The 21,557-nt window shown below is 30.6% G+C and overlaps 1 protein-coding gene across 3 annotated transcripts in view; it reads right to left on the reverse strand.

Annotated features, from left to right (window-relative positions):
* Positions 1-597: 597 nt before the first annotated feature.
* The window catches only part of LOC121260434 (transcription factor MYB1-like), a 29,022-nt gene continuing 8,062 nt past the window's right edge, over positions 598-21,557 (reverse strand). Inside the window, exons 1-4 of one of the 3 annotated variants that reach the window (XM_041162323.1) lie at positions 14,901-14,922; positions 2,021-2,194; positions 1,754-1,883; positions 598-1,532 (exon numbers count right to left, since the gene is read on the reverse strand). In XM_041162323.1, the coding sequence (XP_041018257.1) occupies positions 866-1,532; positions 1,754-1,883; positions 2,021-2,153 (930 nt within the window). In that variant the 5' untranslated portion in view covers positions 2,154-2,194; positions 14,901-14,922 and the 3' untranslated portion in view covers positions 598-865. Of the gene's footprint in view, positions 1,533-1,753; positions 1,884-2,020; positions 2,287-14,900; positions 14,923-21,557 lie in introns of those variants that run through there. The other 2 variants (XM_041162313.1, XM_041162305.1) reach the window with 2 other exon arrangements.

The raw sequence follows: 21,557 nt of genomic DNA on the forward strand, positions 1-21,557 counted from the left end.
AACTTTTTTAAATTCTAAAATAAAAATAAAATTTAAAAAATATATTCTAACGATATTTTATTTAACTTTTAACTTCAATCTTAACTCATTTTATTTTATCTACGAAAACAAACTAGATGGAATTTTGTACGGAATTTGTTTCTTTTCATCTTTTGTTCTTTAATCTTCTCTCTGGTGGCTCTGTTTGCACACACTAAATTTTTTTTTTATTGATGTTGTTAATTTAAAATTAAGAATATAAAAAATATAATATAATATTAAAAAAAAAAGAAAAAGAAAAAGACAATTTACCTCACGGGGGGAATCCTTCATGGTGGCTGTAGTGCCATAGATAACAAAAAATATCAGTAACCGCGCATGCACGCGACAAGTTTTGAGTGCTGAAAAAATTTCGAAAGAGCTCGTGCAATTATGGAAACCGGTCCCTCAACATCAATTTTTGTCACTTTGTCATGATTATTATGGATCCACCCCGATTATATAATATAATATTATATATATATATATATATATATTAAGTGTAATAAAATAAATTATATCTTGCGTTCATACCTATACATGTTATTTATTTTCTTGTATTATATATATGACGGGAGGAACACAATTCCTTGACTTGGCTGGCATATACATGTTTGGAATGCACAGCGATTTATTTTGGATACCCAAGATTCACATGCGCCCCAGTTAAGAACTTTAAGGAGATCATGACAGATTAATTACATAGTTTACAAGCCCAATTAGATGCAATTTTGGGCGCAGTACTCCAATTCGGATTATATATATATATATATAAATTCATGCCACTCGCTACGTACGTACTAGATAATTAGCTTGGAGTACTAATTAAAGTAGTTTCGTATGTGTCTTAGATCCAATCCAATTCGGACTCAGTCAGAGGAGCCATAGGCTGAAAATCCGAGCCATGAATCGTTTGATCTTCTTCAGGAACCAAAAGGGTAGTAGTACTCTGATGATTACATGTTGGTGATGGCTCGTCTTTGTCACCGGTGTTAGTAATAATACTGTCAGTACCCTCGTTATTTTCGAAACAAGGAAGCTGCGAGAAATCAATGTCGAGAAAATCTGAAAAGAAATTTTCATCCATCTCAAAGTCCTCCAGGAAGTTTGACGAATTATTTTCCTCCAAATTGATTTTTGAAAAATCAGCTGAGCTGTCGTGATCACCTAATAAAGTGCTGCTGCTGGGTTCAAGCACACGAGGCTTAATGCCAAGTTGATGATCATGACCGTCCGATTGATCTTGTGGTCCAGATGTGAGGACAACTTTGGTGCACCTTGTTGCCTTGGTACGTATAACATTACCTGAGCCTATAATTGCTTTAGGTGGAGCAGCGCCTGAGCCGGCTAATTCCTTAGCGGGAATTAGGTTTCCTTGTGCTTGATTTGATGGTCTCCGTTTGAAGGCCGTGGGGTTGGAGTGAGCTTGGACTTTCTTTCCAATGTTGGTGTTCCAGTAGTTTTTGATTTCATTGTCTGTTCGGCCTGGAAGCCGCCCAGCTATCAAAGACCATCTGCAGTATATATCAGCCACACACACATTTTCAGGATGGATGTTTCTGCCGACATGCTTGCTATTTAAGATGTGATCGCTTTAATTTGAAACATTATATTTAAGGGGAGACTGTGGGGGGTTGTTAAAGCAAGTTCATTAAAATACACAAATTTTTGTGTTTTGTACTGACGTCTAATTGCCTAGTTAACTGTTTAATTAATACGAATTATTTCATCAAACCTGTTCCCTAAGAGTCTGTGAAGCCTGATAATGAGCTCCTCTTCGTCATTGGATATGTTGCCTCTCTTAATATCAGGTCTCAGATAATTCAACCACCTTAGCCGGCAACTCTTCCCACATCTCTTAAGCCCTGCAAAAGTACTCACCAAAAAAGTTTTTTTTTTTTCTTTAATTTGTTGAACCAAATACAAAGAAACAAAAAAATCCTATATTTTTTTTATAATTGGAAAGAACATAAAGAACTTTTCGTTCGCAGGACTATCTAACCTGCTCTTTTGGGAACGCTTCTCCATTTTCCTTCGCCATGAATTCTGACGTATTCTTTGAGTATTTTGTCTTCCATAGCCGTCCATGCTCCTCTGTTCAAGCCCTCCTTTGAACAACAAGGATTCCTTCCCATATTCCAAGTCAATCTCCAAGAATCCCCGGGCCTCACTCTCTCTGATCTCTCTCTCTCTCCAGTACTGGTTAATTTACTTTGGACATGAGAGAGAATACTGCGAGGCCCTCTAAGCTTGGAGATGAGGGATAGTAGATCGATGCTTTAATTTATATTGTCACGTAGAATGGTAGAGGGCATGACCTTTAAAGGCCCCCACTGATAACGTTACCATGTCCCCATCTTGAGAGTTTAGAAAAAAATAAATAGATTAAAGATTAAAGAGCTCCAAAATTATAGTATGTAATAGGTTGCATGTGAATCAGGGGACCATCGATTTGTCCACCTCATTGATAATTTAATTACATAATATTGTATTGGTGCGTGGTGATGAGATTCCTCCGAGCGTAAGGAATATCATGAGTACTATATATCGACCATTATATCGGGAATATCATCGATTTGCCCATAAATAATTAATACATGATTTTGCAACTGCCCTTCTACCTCATGAAGCAAAGACCCTCATGGTTGCTTTCTCCATCTCAAGCTAACTTTCTCACACGGTCTTGAAAGTTTGTTGAAATTTCTACAGCTGCGAATCAGAGAGCTATGCTCCAAAAATATGTACGGCTTATTATCTTTATGGCATTATGTTTCATGACTTTAAGTTACAAAATTGTCCACGAAGACTTGTATGCTGATGGGGATATATACCTTCATAGTCATGTCACGGCCTCTTTATATATATATATATATATATATATATATATATATATATATATATATATATATATATTTGCTTTTTTTTTTAAGATAATAATAATTAATAATAATAAAACGTCCTAATAAATACACGCACCTGCCCTTCTACCAATATATGTTATTAATTAGAGTACTGATCATGCAGCATGCTCCTCCTCTCATGGCGGCTAATTTCTCTCAAGCTAACCTTCTCACATGCTCTTGAAAGTTTGTTGGAATCTCACGAAGAGACATCATGAAGCTATGCTCCAAAAAAACTTAAAAATGAACGGACTATGTATATATATATATATATATATATATATATATATATATATATAATAGTACTTTATGGCACTCGTGTTTCGATCAGCTAGCATAGAAGTCACTAGAATGTACAAGATCATTAACACAACTTGTATTATGTATATTATTACGTCACACGGTGGCATGCAGCAGTACTAAACTTTGAATCATTGGACTGTTTTGAATATTCTAATATATATTTGATCAGAAGATTCTCTACTGCCTATATCTTCGTTTTCTTGCCAAGTATCCTCGTCTAATTGACCGTCAACATGTATATTATTGTATCCCTCGCAAAACATATAGGATAAACAGGTTTAAAAGCTGCTCAAATATATACCACATTTCATGATCAACGAAAGATATACAATCTTGTCGCTACCTAGCAGCTTGTCTGTGTTTGTTTTTTTTGCATTGTACGTACTTACTTGTCTTTCCTTTTGTTATATAAACAGCCATATACATAAACGCTGTACTTAAATTGGGTCGAGTGGTTGTCATGAGTACTACTTGTTATTCCAAGACCCGATGATCAGTAAAACACTCGATGTTATAGATCATCAATCGACCGAAATTAACGCATGCAGAACCCATGTGCCTCCCGACAGCCCCATGTGTGACAGATATGTATGGGTTCTGGAAAATATTGTTCCGAGTAAAGATTTGGATATGGAAAATGATATATAGTAACATCGAGAAACTGTATCTATTATATATCTCTTTTTTTATACCTTTTTTTGAGTTTTATAGGTACCTTCTCTCGGACCTTTGGTGCTAGATCAGTCAATATCGAAGGGCGGCCAATGCCATCATGATGGGCTCTTTCCGTGCCACGCAATATGTAGCTACAGTCCAGAATCAGAAAAGGCCGTCCAAAATGTACCGTTCTATGTACAGCTGTAGAATTTTTTTTTTTTTTTTATATTTTCTTGAAAATAATTTTAAATATATGTATATATTTTTTTATTTAAAAAAAAAACTAAAATATATAGGGCCGGCGGCTGCTACCGTTCAACGATATATAAAAATACAAAATTAATAACCCAAAAAATAAATTAAAAATAAAATGGAAAAACACGTGATGATATTTGTATAGAAATTAGCATCAATAATCGTTTTCAACTTCCGGTGAAATGATCCTCCGCATGCATTCGTGGGTCTATTAGTTGACCCATGACATAGCATTAATTGGCGGTAAAGTAAAGTAGTGGACTCAGCAGTCAAGGACTCAAATCCAATTTACCGATTGAAACTTAAAAAAAAAAAAAAAAAAAAAAAAAAAAAAAAAAACTATAAACAAAAGGCAACTTAGCAACATGCACGTCGTTTCATGGTTTCGAGATCAAAATACTTAAAAGTATTTCAGTATATGATTAAATAGTAATAAAATAAATTGAGTTAAAATGTTTTATATATTATGTTTTAAAAGAAAATTAAATAAAAATATTATAAAATTGAAAAATTGTTTGAATCTAATTTTTATTTTAAGATTTAGAAATTATTATTATTTTTATGCTTAAAAAAATTTTAATAATTAGGTAATAATTAAAATTAAAAATTAAAAATTAAAAAATATTTCTGTAACTTTCGTTTTTAACCGGCGGGGAGTAAGAAAAAAAATGCAATTCCAAGAGCTTTTATATATATATATATATATATATATATATATGAGAGAAAAGTTATTTATAATCGTGATTTATATAATTATCATATAATCGTTTTGAAAAATGTAAATAAAACATGAATTCTATATAAAAAAAAAATTAATTTTTTAATAGTCAATCTTACCTTTTTTCAAATCAATTACGCGATGTTTATACACTTCATAATTATATATATAATTAATTGCTTTGGCCAATTATAATTGCTGACAATGCGATGCTGACAAATAATTGCTTTGGCAAAGTATAATACGATCTTGTCGGCAGGTATAGCGAGAGCTTTTAAAGCGAAACCATACCAACAAGTATTGTAATTCGATAAATAGACTTAAATTAATGTAATAAATTAAGGCTCCAATATACATATATTTTTTCAATATTTGGAGATCATCTAGTTGTTTGATTTTGTACCGTATATATATATATATATATAGCATATATATAAACCTAAAATGTAATATTCAATCCGTCAATACATATAAATAATCTTGAATCTTCGGATATGCAGTTTAGTTAAGAAAATTGAAAATATTTGAGAATTAATTGTTTAAAAATATTTAAGAAGTGCGCGCTTTTTTATTGGGTTTTTATTGAATACAATTTTTTTAGTGTAATTTTTGTTTTTGTAAAAGTCTTATTTTTATTTTTCATTAAAATTTATGTAAATGATTTGATGAAAAATCAAAAAAGTAAAATAGAATATTTTTATATATAAAATATTTGGAATGAAGTTTATAAATTTTTTGAAATGATAATCTGTTAGATGGAAAAAATGGAATTAAAGGTTTTATTTTTATTTTTTATTTTTAAATGTGTTAGGTCACAGATATAAACTCATGAGGAGAGTTGGCATCGTATAAGGTAGGCAATAAAGTCATCTTTACAATTTACAAACACTTCCCAGTGAAGACTATATATATATATAATATGCGATGGGTAGGAGGTGGATTAACGATAAAAGCCTTATAATATTATAAGAGCTAGCTTGGGCACTAACGTACGTGTCAATGGATCATGACTGACCTTGACATGATAAATCTCTTGTAATACACGAATTAATGCTTAATTTGTCAAAGCGACATCATGATCTTGTAATCTTATAAACATGAAATTTTTAATAAATTAATTCTAAGGGCCTATTATTTTTAAGTACTTGTTTCTTAATTTGTGCGTAGTTTATAATTATCATGTCTTTGAAGCCCTTTTATTTATTTATTTAATTTTTGAGACATCACAAAAAGATTGACTACGAAAAGTATTTATGACAGATTATTTATAACGATAATTATTTTCAATTAAAATAAATTAATTTTAATAAAAATAATTATTATTTTTATTAAAAATAATTGAACACAAATAAAAAAAATTATCTTTTTCTTTTAATTGAAATAACGTAGTGTTTAAAGCTACCTTCCTGTCACCCACATCGATCTTTGATTTGATTGATCTCTCAGTACATACCTGATCCATATTCCATCTAATTCATTTCCTTCTCCATTGCAAGTCTACTAATTAATTTTTCTTTTTTCCTCTTTAAGAGAAAAACATCTATATATATATATATATATATATATATATACACACACACACGCACACATCTTGATCACTCTTTTTAGGTATAGAAGATAATTAAAGTACTTGTAAAATCGTCTACGCCATTGTATTAGATACAGGCTACCAACCTTTTGCCAACCAAAAGACTTTTTTTACCAGCTTTTTTGTTCTGGAAACTCGCTGATAAAAAAGCTTGAATCTGATTGTAAAGAGATAATTAGGTATAACTCAGAAAGGATAATGCAGGGCTTCAACTAGTCAAAGTTCTTCAATAATGAAACGGCGCTGCACCTAATCCCCTTCCGGCCGGTCCACACACACGTATAAAGGCGTTAGACATTGTTAATTATGTTTGATCTTCCCAAAGAATGATCCCCTGATGAAGAGATTTTTTTCATCTTCCAATTGAATGTATTAATTGCAAAAATATATATATAGTTCTAAACTATTACACCATATATATCTATAAAAACTGAAAAACTCATGATAACCTCTTAACAACATGAGTGCGTACGTACCTTAACCCTCGACTTCACGATACTTCGTTTTCATTAATAATATCATTAACTAATTATTATTGTTATTAGATTGTTGGACTAGATTACCAAATAACTTAAACGGCACGCAAGGAGAAGTACTTGGTTCTTTGTATGCCCTAAATAACTATATATATATATATATATATATATATATATTATACACACACACATTTCCTTTTCAATCTTTTGTAACTGTGATACGATTTGTCACAAATAGATGGATTATTATTATTTTCAAACAAGCTAGCTAGCATCATATTTTAACATAATCCAGATAAGGAATAGTATGCAAATTCCTCGAGTTGATCACACTCTTATCCAAATATGTGTAAGTAGTAGTTGAATTAATATTGATACGGCTTTTTTTTTTAAAAAAAGAAAAGGACAATACCCTACTTTTATTAATAACCTTCATTTTTTGTAGAAAAAACTATAGTTACAACCAAATAAATGGGGATTACGAATAGGCATAAAGATCAAAACTCAGAAATCAAAAACCCTAAGACCCAATATTAATTGATACGGCTTACAGTCATTTCGTTTGAATTAACTGATCGCAAATAAGCAGTTTTCTTATAGGTCATGTGAGTGCATGCATGGAGCTGATCACCGACACATTAGTAATGCAAATATATATCTCAGCTAGTTAGCCACGTCCATTTGCTTCTTTAAATCTGGAAATTATTCACATTAGTACGGCACCATATAATTAAATTACATGCTGTATGCAGAGTTGCTGAAGATAACGAAGCAATATGCATTTTCCCGTTCGTAGATAAAATACCCCCTGCCCATTCATAATAATTTTAGATACAAATTTCAAGTAAATAAATTTTATTTAAGTTTTTTATATAAAAAATAGATTAAATTAAAATATAATAAGTTTTTTTTTTTTTTAAGTGAGATCCATTTTATTACAAAAAAATTATATAAAATTTATCTATTTGAAACTTGTACCATCATTTATCTTCATAATTTAATAACTTTAGCGTATGCACGTACAATATTATGATCAGCCATCAAGTTTAGGTAGACATGATCAGTAGTACTTGATACAGATCACCATTATATATATAATTGCAATTAAGCTTGCAAATGAGTAGCACTCTACTCAACCACGTCCACCATGCGCGCAAGATCTTGACACATGCGCGCAGCTGCTTATAGCTTACCATATATGCAGCGTTGTCATGATATATACAAGTAGTCAAAAGCAATTGCCGTGTACGCTTGAATTTTTTTGAGTGTATATACATGTATATATATATATATATATTACATATATATATATATATATATATATATATATATATATATAGGGTGACTTGTATGGCATGGGACTCCATATATATCAGTATATAATTGGCAGAAATATCTGATCATGTTGAAGGTACGTGGCAGATCAGGAGGTGTTTAAATAATTGATCATTTCCATGTATAGTACTGTTACAAAGTTTGGAATAATAATAATCATCTTAATTCCTGCCTTTATTCATTCAACATCCATATAATATAGCCTCTTAATTAGTAGAATAAGTTAATTTAGAAACGAAAAAGATAATGAACTCTATTATATATACATATATATATGTGTGTGTGATCTTCTTCGGAAAATTAATTAAGGGTCATGCACTATGGGTCATATCAATGTGACAGATCATTCATATAGTATGTTTAAAATATATTAATTAAGGTCGACGTACCCACGCACGCATGTCGATCTCTGCCCCTCCCGATCCAAGAACGTTACGGACTCTTTTGAGCGGGGCCTAATTATTGTCTGATCTTTTGCCCTCATGAGTACTATTAAACTGAGCATCAAACCATGGAATTAATGTCCAACAATCCATTTTATATTTCATTTGACATGCAGTAATTTGTACTTGCTTAACAACTAATTAATTATTATAAGCTTATCTATTCATGAAACGATATTTTAAACATTATTTAATCATATTTATAGGTCAATTGTCCTCGAATATTATAATGAATTAATGCAGCAGTACTTGGACAAGTAACTGTATATATATATATATATATATATATATATATATATAATATTATATATTTGGGTTCGAGCTGATGGAGAGATTCTAATTAATATTATATGGACCTACAACTCAAAATTTTGACGTTATTAGACTTTGAATTAAAAACAATATTAATAATAATGATTCAAGATAAAAATAAATAAATAAATTTCGGACTATTTAATAATGAAAACTTCAACAACTGATCATGCGCGCATTCATTCGGGTTTAAGCTTAATTACACGACTCGCTAGATCATCTGGCCCATGCATTAATGTCCATGCAGCTAGCGAATATTTACCCCTCTATCATCTTATATTGAGACCTTAGAATTAATATATTTTCTAAAAAAAAAAAAAAAAAGAACAACATTAAACAGTGAATGGGACTTGCCAATTTTGGAGGTTCCGTCCTTTTTTTTTTTTAATCATAATCCACGATTTCACGTTATGATATTTAATAATTCAGTAACATCGATCATTAAAATGGTATTTATTATCTTTTATTTATATATTTTCCAATCATTTAATACTATATGAAAAAATAATAAAAGAATAATAACTAAAAGGTCCAAGAAGAATATTGTTTTTCTTTTCAAAAAAAATTAACTCTTTATAAGTGAGAGACTCTTTTGAGTGATTAATGTTTTTTTTTTCATTCATTCTATGGTACTCTTACTTATATATATATATATATATATATATATATATAGTATATGCCTTCTTTTCTTCATATTTATAAGGTCTCGATCGAATGGTCTGTATTTCTTTCCCCAAATATTAATTATCTGATAATTTCTCTTGCAAATTTAATTTGAGAAAAGCTTGTATGTCGTCTAAAATATACCGTTCTAGTGTATTATTGTTAAAAAAATATATATTTTTTACATATTTTTTTAAGTAATTAAAGAAATAATTTTAAGTGTATTGATATATTTTTTTTATTTTTAAAAAATATTTAAATATATTAAAAAAATATATAAAAATAATAAATAATAAACTGTATAAACAAACAGTACTACTTAAACGATAGAGTAGAACCGCTCATTTAATTTAGTAGCTTGGGAAAGACAGCACTTAAATCCCAATGTGACAAAATTTGAGCAGCGCCACCCAATTTGCACATAACATATAATAGTTCGAATAATTAATTGAAACAGTACTGGGACAGTTGAAACGTCATAAATGAATATAAAGACGTTTGCGGGGACAGGAGTCAGGACAACCATATTAATTGAGGTTGCATGATGGACCTCATGAACAGGTCGAAAGCGAATTAACGTCGGTTCCAATAATGTATCAGAAAAAAACAAACCCCATTTGGATGGATGAGGTTGCATATGCATGTCTGCCAAAACTAAAAGGAAAGTGCTAGATGCCCCCGCTGGCGGGAGCTGTCGCTGGGCTCTAGTGTTTTTTTATATCTATTTTTTAAAATTTTTTTTTTATATAGATATTTTTAATAATTTTTAATATTTTAAAGGCTACAATAAAAATTATAATATTATTAAAAAATATTTCATTAATCATGAAATAGAATAAAAATATTTCGTGATTAATAAAGTTTTTTTTTACTTTCTAATTAAGGAAGTATTTTTTAATGATATTTTAAATTTATTTTATTTTTTAAAAATATTTAAAAGTGTAAAAAAATCTATATAAAAAATAAATTAAAAAAGTATACATAACCGGATACATTCTAGGATGTTCTCATATTAAACATGACATCATCATAAATCAAAATAATACATTTGAAGCTCCACCAGTACACTATTTCCTTTTGTGATTGGTTTGATCTTCATTATTGTTGATATTCTCTACAGACAAATGTCCAAGAGACAACATTCTCTGCCTAAATTGAGACTTAACGTCACATTTCATAAAAAGAGATGACTCAACCTCTATAAACAAAAGTTCGAGAGATGAACTTTTTTTTAAATTAACAATAAGGAAACAAAAAATGAAATCAGTAAGATAAATGCGAAAAAGAACAGATTACAATTTCAATGAATTCTGGTAGACTTCGGAATCTGTGACGACCTATGAAGGCAATACACTTGTCTCTTTTCAGCCACAAAGGACATATCTGAAAGGTTTCGTGGTGGCGAGTCCAATGATCCAGCGCGTGTCGAGAAGAGTTATCGAAAAGGGTGGCGTGTGAGGACCACGCGTGTGCAGACGTGGGCGGCGCATGAGAACAAAGTGTGGTGATTTTTACAAAACCACAAATTTTTTCTATACGATTTTTCGATTTGTGAATCTTCTTATGTTGCGTGTACCTCTCAAGAGTTGTTGGAAAACTACAAATCTATTTTTTTAGATCTTAAAAAAATAAAATAAAATAAATCTTGATAGATAAATAGAAGAATGAGTGAAGGAGAGGGAGGAGGAGATGGAAGCCAATGTCTCCTTTTCCTCCGAAAAAAAATTAAATCTAGAGTCCTCGATTTTTTACCAAAGAAAGATAAAGAGGGAATGAGGTTTTACAACTATTTTGAGAAAGGCATTATTAGATATATTGATTTTAAAAAGTTTTGGAGAGCATATTAAGAGTATAAAATTTTTTACTATTTTTTATAATTTTAGAATTATGAATAAAATCCAGCCGAGATATTTTAACTTTGGATAGGTCGGGCGACACCGTTCGTACGTACATCAGTACGTAATGCTAGTCGATGCATGGTGCGCTCAACGAGATAACCCTCCAGCTTGAAAGTTGCTCATCGTCATCGTGGAACACGGACAGATCAGATTTCGTTTGTCGGCTCTATTTTAACGTTTTTTATTTTTTTATTTTCTTGGAGTGAAGTGAATATTGGAGTGGCCAAGTGTCCAGGAGGCGCATGCATTCAAGCAAAGCTCCAAGAGAAATAGAATACTGGTAGTTTTATACACTATAGTACTGGCATTTCATTTTTATTCTATTACGGTAAAGTAGCATTAGACATTTATTTTTATATATATTTTTTTAGAAGAAATAAAGAATCTTTTAAAAGTAATAAAAATACTACATTTTAATTAGATAGTAAAATTAAAGTGCGGTATATTAACATTACTCTTTTATTTATTTAATTGCACATACGAGACAAAATCGAGAGCCAGCCGGGGATGTCCAACATATTGCACTTGGTGGGCCAATGGTAATTAACAACCTAACTCAACTCATTTTAAACTAATAGGTCTATTATTTTAATTTTCAATTTTTTATAAAAAACTTAAACTCATATTAATCTACTTTATATATTTTAAACTAACTAAAAAGTTAAATTCATCTCAATTTAAAAAGTTAAACACATATCAGCATAATTTATAAAATATTATTATTCACAATTTAATTTAACACATCTCAACATTTAAACGTAACTGCAGGTTTAGAGAGTGAGATGAGAATTTTGTATTTTATTTATAAGTTTAAAATATTATGTTTTAATATTATTGTTATTTTAGAATTTAAAAAAATTGAATTGAGATTTGAAAAAATTGAATTACTTATTATATTTTGTACAGAATTTAAAAAATATGTGATAATACGATGATATAAAATAAAAATTTTATGTTTTGTCTTTTATCCCAAGCCAGCCTTGTTGGTAATGCCACCTGACGAGGGACCGGATCATTTCTATAGAGTAATGCTATTTATCATCTTAATTTTTATTATATTTCTATCATTTTATGATGTGTTATTAGATAATTAAAATTATTTATTATATTTTACTTATAAATTTATCATCTAATGCACATCATAAAATAATGAAAAGATAATAGAAGTTAAGATGACGAATAAATTTTTTTCTTAGCCATATATAATAAACTAGATCAAGTCAAGATTAAAGTAAAGCCCATCAGACGACCATGCATGAATTTGTTGCAAATTAAGTTACAAAACATAATAATATTCCTGTAGTCCAGATCGAACATTCATATAAGAAATTAAATATCCCGGCCGGCCTGTCGCGTCTTTCAATAATTGAGTAGATATCTATTATACCTATATATATATATATATATATATATATATACACACACGCACTCACACAGAGACTAGTAAGGACAAACGTGTGACTAATTTTGTTATGTTTTAAATTTTTAACTATAAACAGACAGAAATTTGTCTATATTTTTAGATTTTTTTTCCTCATGTTTACAACACATTCTACACACGGCTGCATAATGTTTATAATTATAATACAATAATTTACAAGAATCAAGTTACAACTATGTATAGATATTTTTAAAATATATATTACAAGAGTGATAAGTTTGAAAGAAGATATTTAAAACATTCAATTTACTGTCTCGGAAACAACATTAACAAAGAGTACATTCAGCTTATTTTGGTACAATTAGTCGTATTCATTTATCTATGCGTCCAACAGAATCATCTATTCTTTAGTTGAAATTTGAGCTGTTATAATCTAAAAATATGGATGGCGATCCGGTAATGATGAAAATATATAAATAAGTAATGTATCAAATTTTTAAAATCGATTTATAAATACACATGTTACCTCGTTTTCATGTTCTAAGAGATCCATTGTGATGCAATTGATGATTTGTTCTGCGGTTGTTCCGAACGTTACGACTGTTGTAGATTCGCTATCATCATGTACCTCTAATAAACTTGACATCTAAAATTAACAAGGATATTATTATTTGTTAGTCTTCACATTTAGTACGTTCTAATTTTCATGTAAGAATCTATAATTTCAAAACATGGAAGAGAATTTTTACTGTGGCCTCAACACAGTCATGCTCTTGCAACTGTAACATTGAAAATTTTCATTGTAGTCATACTTGGTTGCTTTGTTAAAGTTTGTGCAAGACATGTAATAGAAGTGCTGATTTAGATCAACAAAGGAAATTCTTTCTTTAATATTTGGATAATACAATAAAATAATTGCAAACAAAAAAAAGAAATTTATTTATAAGGAACAAGAATATACTATCATTGGTAGTATTTATATTTAAATCAAAACAAAGAAACATTTAGTTTCAGCACAATTTTCATGTCAAAGTTTAAATTTGCATATAACAGTCATTCATTAATTATAATTAGTAATTAAAAATTCATATGCTTGTCAAATATAACCTATGAATAAGTAGAGTAATCATTACAAAGTAAATAGCACAAACATCTTTCATATGAGAGATAAGAACATACCAGAAAGTAGAGGACAAATAAAAAAAATAGTGGAAATGTAGAAAATCAACAGCAAGCGAGGTCACGTGGAGTCGAAAAAAGTACAACCAATAGATTTATCTGGAAGAGAATATAAAAAATAGGATATAACAAAGTTAAAATTACATTTATTAAATGACACTATAATTGCACATTAACAATAATGATAAATACAATAAATGGAATGGATATTTATAAAATTCAAAGTTAAATACAATATAATACTACAGAAAATTATCTAAAATTTTTTTAGGTCTGAAAATTTTGGTGTTTTCTTCTTTATATCTTTATATATTGTTTTCTTATATTAATCAATATGAATAATAGTTTTTTTAATTATCAAACTTGTTTATCAAAAAATCATATTATATAAAACTATATCAAACGCATTAAGTAATTTAATAGATATGTGAGTTTATCTAAATTTTAAGAATTTAAACAAACCATAGGATATTACAAAATGTATAAGCTCTTAAATGTTATGATTATTACTAAATTAAATTTTTAATTTTTAATACAATTTTATGTGCAATTCGTATATTAAGTGAAAAAATTTAAACAAACTATCAACTAATAAGTAAGTCCACAAACACATAACAATGGGGCTTTTTCACATTTCAAGCCCAAAAAGAAAAGCTGAGCCCAATTTATGTGTGCCCAAAACTGCCCATCTATACGGCACCGTTTAAGGAAAAAATAACCCTACCTCTCCTCTATTTCTTCTTGTCTCAGGACCAACACTTTCATTTCCCTCATCTCTCTCTCTCTCTCTCTCTCTCCCCCCTGTGGCGCCTAAGAAGCACATTCTAGAGGCTTCTTCATTCTCATGGTTTCCCGATTTCTCCATTCTTTCTCTTCCTCTCTCTGTCTCACATCCACACCACCATGGCACACACAATGGTTTCGCCTTCCTCTTAGCCGTATGATATTTTTATATTTTCCTTTTTTTCCTTATCTCTGTCTTTGGTTCTCCTGAAAGCTCTTTCTTTGAGCTTCATGTTTTTGGTCAGTAGAAAGATGGGATCCATTGGGTGTTGCTGTGTATGGGTAAAACTTTCTTCCTTGTTTGTCTAAAGTTCAACAGATCTACACCTTCTAGTCTAGATCCGAGGAGTTTGAGGATCTATTTATTTTTATATATTGTTCAAATCTACGATTTTGACCTTCTAGTTTTGAAGATTTTTTTTTGTTCTTTGCAAACTTCGACAGATGTAGACGTTTTAGTCTAAATTCGAGAGGTTGTACTTTAGATCTGTCGATCTATTTACCTAGATCCATTTTTTCTTGTGTATTGTTCACATCTAAGATTTGTATCTTCTAGTTTAAAAAAAAAAAGTTGTTGTTATTTGTAAACTTGAACAGATGTACATGTTTTAGTCAAGGTCCAGAAAGTTTAAAGATCTATTCATTGTTATATATTGTTTAGATCTACAGTTTTGACCTTTTATTTTTGGGGAAAAGTTTTTTTTTTTTTTGTTCTTTGCAAACTTTGACAGATCTAGACGTTTTATTCTATATCCGAGATTTTCTACTTTAGATCTGTCGATCTATTTACCTAGATCTATTTTTTCTTGTGTATTGTTTACATCTAGGATTTTTACCTTCTAGTTGTTAAAAAAAAATATTCATTTTCTAGAAAAAGTTCTCGGTTTTAGCTATGAAGAAAGATGTGACTCTCGAGAAATCTTAAATTTTGTTAGAAGTTTCCCTCTTTACATCTTCATGTCTTACATATTCTTTTGATAGCTTAAATTATTATTATTGTTATTATTATTTTAATCTTTAGAAGCTTCGAGACATGTACACATTTTAGTTTACATTTTAGAAGTTTTAGTTTAGAAGTTTTAATTTTAGTTTACATTTGAGAAGTTTTAATTTAGATCTAAAATTTAGACCCATCGATGTACATGGCTTAATATTTTTTTTTACTCTATTATTTACAATTCTACAATTTCCTAAGATTTAGATTTGTCGATGTAAATGTTTTACATTTTTCTTTGGTGTTTACTTTAATTGTGTGTAAATATTGGTGAGTAATCTATTTAGGCCTAATATTTTTTTGCTTATATGCAATTTCTACTTTCTTTGTGATGCATATACCTATCCTCTTATCAATTTATGTAATTATTTTTTACATGTAATTATTGGGTCTCAAATTATCAAACTCCAAATTTTTTGGCAACTCTGTTTAGTTACAATTCTTTTTTTCTAGCTGTAATTTCTATTTTTTTTTTTAACATGCATATGCCTATGAGGTATTTGATGAAAGTATAGAGAAATTTGATTTAACTCAGAAACAATAAAAATGTATTTATATTTTAGATGTAAATATTGGGTCTGAAGATATGAAAATTGTAACTTTTTGATGACTAATTTGTTTAGGCTTAATTTTTTATTTCTTACATGTAATTTTTACTTTCTTTGTCATGCATATGTCTATCCTGTTATGAACTTATGTAAATATCTTTTAGATGTAAGTATTAGATTTGAAAGTATCAAAGTCACTGCTTTAAATATCGTATCGTACCTATCGGTACAATCGAAATATGCCGTACCAGTCACTGGTTTGGTACAGGTATTAAATAAATTTTGTACCGGCCTATATTTCGGCCCGTACCGGCCGATATTTCGGCCTTTGATTTTTTTTTTTACATTTTCAAACTACAAGCTCATTTTTTTACCTTCAATTTAGACTATACTATTTATAATTTATATATATGTATTTATATATAATTTATTCATATATAGACTATTATTTTAGAATACAATTTGTATATTTATATGTATAATTTATTCATATATCGAGTATCCTGAAATAGTACACGAAATGGTATCGATATCGAAATATTTCGTTCCAATGCCTTGACCGGTACAGTATTCAAAACATTGATCAAAGTGCAAACCTTTTATCAACTCAATTTAGGTGCAACTGTAATTTCTAGTTTTTTTAACATTCATATGCCTATGAGCTATTTCATGAAAGCATTGAGAAATTCATATTTAACTGAAAAGTAATAAATATCTATTTGAGAAAAGCTATTTACAACCGGCCTTGCGCAATCTTATGCAACCGGCGCTCCTTTTGATGAGAAATTATCCCCAAACAGACTTCACGTGAATTATTCTAAGATTTGAAACTTTCAAAAAAGTCCCAAAGTCAACTCCTTCACGACTTCTAGTTTTCATATATTAAGTAATCACTGCGAAAACCAAAGCCCATCGTGCCTCTCTTAGTGCATGGTAGCTCTTCTTTAAGTTGCCCGCCGGATTCTTAGTCACCCAGTGCCATGGATCCTACCCGAGCTTTTGTCGAGAACGTGAAACGTCTGATAGTCAAGGTTATGTGTAACAAGAACAGTCTTCAAATTCTCTGCAGAACTTCGGCTGCTTTTCGTTTCTTTTTTGTTCGTTTGTTTCTTTTCGCTTATTTGGGATTGTGCTACAGCAGACATAGCGTTTGCTTTGCAAACCCTAGTGCGCGTTTGTTTGTGCTCTTTCATTCTTCTGTAAATACTAATGATAATGAATGCAGATGCAAGGCTTTCATGTGGACATTGCGTATACTATGGGCTACTTTTGTGAGTTGGAGATGAAGTGCACTTATACATAATGCAACTAAAATGAAAAAATAGACCACAGGAGGTTCTAATTGTGATTGCCAGTGCAAGTTTCATGAACCAGACTCGCACATAGAACAGATTTGAAGCGCTTTTATGTTTTATACATGTTATATAAAAAAAAAAAAAAAAAATTAACCCCATGAAATAATTTAAGTGTTTTGTGCGAAGATGGAATGCGTTTGCTGAATTTGGCTTGGTACCTCCTTGCTCGATTGGTTCATGATTGGATGTATATGAATATTTTCATGCATTTGCTGAATTTGGCTGGGTACCTCATGCTCGATTGCGTGTGATAGTCCTATTTTGTGAGAATTGATGGGTAGATACTGGGTTACAGGGTTCTTGATCACATGCAAAAGTTTCTCACACTTGTAATCAGCAGGATTTCTGTTATTTTTTTGTAAGAAATTGGAATGGTCCTCTGAGTTCAAAAGCTGATAACTCTTCCCAACTTTTGCAACTTCTAAAGAAGCCTTTTCAAGAATGAAGATGAAATTGGATTTGTTGGCATTCTGCTGGCTTGGGGCAATCGGAATACCCTGAAGTTCATTCACTACCTCATTTTCTTTTCCTTCTTCTGTTTCTTCCTCGCTATTTCTTGTTTTCTCTATCACATCTCTCTTTGCATCTTGCACTGGCTATTCTGCTACTTGTTCTTCTTCTTCTTTGTCATATACCTCTTCCTTCTTCTTCCGCTTCTTCCCTTTCACCGCATAGGTCCGTACCAACCTTTCTTCTACTGCTACCTACAAACCTTTGAGTCAGTGAGAGGGGAAGGATGGGAATGGACTGTGTAGAAGAAAGAAAGTTATTAGGGCAACCTTTTGAAGTTTTAATGGGCTCCCCCTCAATAAGTATACTTATTGTGTCATGGTGCTGATAAAAATTATTCCTTGATCACTACTACTGAGAATATAGAGTTTGGAAAGGACAAAAAAAAAAAAAAAAAAAAACAAAGGGTGATGGAGTGGTGGTGCTGCCGTGTGTGAAGCAGTGTAGCGTTTGCAGTGGCTTGGGCTGCGCAGATTCAAACGGTGGTGGTGTTGGTTAACACCAAGAGGACGTGCGGTGCTTTGAGTGGTTCTCAGCTTCGTGTGGATGCAGGTGCACGGTTGTGGAGTTGGGTGCACTGCATGGGGCCGCTCACAGCTTTGGTGGCAGCGTAGAGTTGCGTTGTGCAGAGGTGAACGGGTGGAAGTGTTGGTCTTATAGAGGAGTTGACTTGGGGACGATTTTCTTTTTCGCACGTTTTGAATCTTAGAATAATTCACGTGAAGTCTGTTTGGGGGTAAGTTCTCATCAAAAGGAGCATCGGTTGCATAAGGTTGCGCAAGGCCGGTCGTAAGTAGCTTTTCTGTATTTATTTATATTTTACATGTAAATATTGGGTCTGACGATATGAAAATTGGAAGTTCTTGGTGACTAATTTGTTTAGGCTTAATTTTTTTTCCTTACTTGTAATTTCTACTTTCTTTCTCATGCATTTGTCTATTCTATTATGAAATTATGTAAATATCTTTTGGATGTAAGTATTAGGTCTGAAAGTATCAAAGTCCAAAGTTTTTATCAACTCTATTTAGGTGCAATTTTTTATTTATTTATTTATTTATTTACTACTTGGAATTTATAACTTTTTTAACATGCATCTGGTTTGGTCCGGCGATGAACCGAACATTTTTGGTTCATCATTTTTTCGGACCAGACTGAACACCCATCGGGACCGGACCAGACCGGTAGCTATCAATCCGGTCAATCCATTCGGTCCCTTTTTTTTTTTTATAAATAAATTAATAAAAAAATTTATTTAAAATACTAAATTAAACTAAGTGACTTATTAATGTAGATTATGTAACAAACTCAATAAAAAACTATTTTATATGGTCAATGATAATAAATTAGATGAAAATTACATTATCAATTTATATAATTACTATATAATTAACTAATTGATATTATATATTAGTTAATTCATAGAATATTAACAAGTGTTAATAATATATTTAAAATTTTATATTGTTAATAGTGATAGCTTAGATGAAGATATATATAAAATATTGTTAATTTATAGAATATTAACATGTATTAATAACATATTTAAAATTTTATATTATTAATTGTATAATTATTATATAAATAAAATATATAAAATATTTTTATTTTTATTTTTATTTTCATTCAGTCCGGAAAAACCCTAGACCGTGGACCCGACCGAAACTTTTCGGTCCTCTAAAACGTGTATCGAGACAGACCGGTCTCAGTCTTGGTCCGGTCCAATCCAGATCGAAATTGTAGGTCTGTTCGGTCTGGACCGATCGTTTATCACCCCTAAAGATGCATATGTGTATGAGCTATTTAAGGAAAGTATAGAAGAAATCATATTTCAATGAGAACAAAAGCAAATGAAAACATATCGAGGTGATTTCACAATTGAGCAACAAAGAAACAGATTTCAGAAACTTGAGCTTCTGAACCTTTGCACAAATCCACAATAGTGTAAATTGAAAGAGACAAGAATTGTGATCGCAAAGATGAATTAAAACAAAAGAGAAGGCTGCAAACGGGATAATCTTTAAAATGAAAAAGATAGTAAAGCCTGACAGCAAGAAATAGGAACAAAGAAAAACACTTGCAATTAACTGAAACAACAAAGGGTATTTTCATAACAGAAATGATTTTGTAGATATACACATTCAGTGGAAGCGGTGAAAAAAAAAAGTCAAAATCAATGAGAATTTAATAACAACAATAGGGATAAAAATGGAAAAGAAAGATAGAGACGGCAAAAAAAGAAAAAGAAAGGTAAAACTGTAAAATGCGAATAGAAGTTAACAGAAATCAAGGATAGAAAGAGAAAATAAATATACAAGCAGGGGCAAAATTGGTAGAAAAGTGTTAGACGACAACTGCTTCTATTTGCTTATAAAATCAGGGACAAAATTAGAAAGAAATGAGTAGAGAAGACATATGTTAGAAATGTAAAAAGAACAAAAAAAAAGTAGTCAGAAAAAGAAGAGAAAAAAATCAATAGAATGGTAGTGTGAAATACAAGTAGGGGCATAATCAGAAAATAAAATGTTAAACAAAAATACTGTTCATCCAACATTCACGTTTATATATATAGTAGAGATATATATATATATATATATATATATATATATATATACACATGCATGCATGATAGCCCAACGTCCATGCATGCAAACAACGGCCTGGCCCGATCCTTTGTATGTTGTTGCATGGTATAAATGATCTTGATGGAACTAGTCATGACTAGCTCCTCTTTATTGGGCCAATTAGATTTGTTAGTACTCAAAATATATAATTAATCATAATAATTAAGCAATCTAGAGATCATGATGATCATAAGACAACGCATAGGATATAACTAGTAGTCAACTTCTGCATTCATCTCCTAGTTGCACAACTTTAATTGCCAGTAAATCTAACATATATAACACCATATATTTCAGTGACTCATCGTGTGAATTAGATCGAGCATGTGGTTCTAGTGTAACGTCTGAAATTAAAGATCGAGCAAGGAACTAAAGATACTTTTGGATCATCATCATCAGGGAGGAAATAAAACCCATTGTTGGACTGGACTCGATTAAGAGAGATGTTTATGTCCCACTCGGGTTGAGCCAATTGTTAGAATCACAAGATGTGATAATCTCTTCCCATAATCAAAGTATGTGTTCAATAAAATTGAGAGTTCATACCTCCAATAGCTTGTGATGGATTTTCCATAGAGGTTTAGGATTCTTGCAAAAGAGAGGAAAAATTTCCTGCTATG

This window comes from Juglans microcarpa x Juglans regia, chromosome 1D (genome assembly GCF_004785595.1).
Source record: "Juglans microcarpa x Juglans regia isolate MS1-56 chromosome 1D, Jm3101_v1.0, whole genome shotgun sequence".
Taxonomy (NCBI): Eukaryota; Viridiplantae; Streptophyta; class Magnoliopsida; order Fagales; family Juglandaceae; genus Juglans; species Juglans microcarpa x Juglans regia.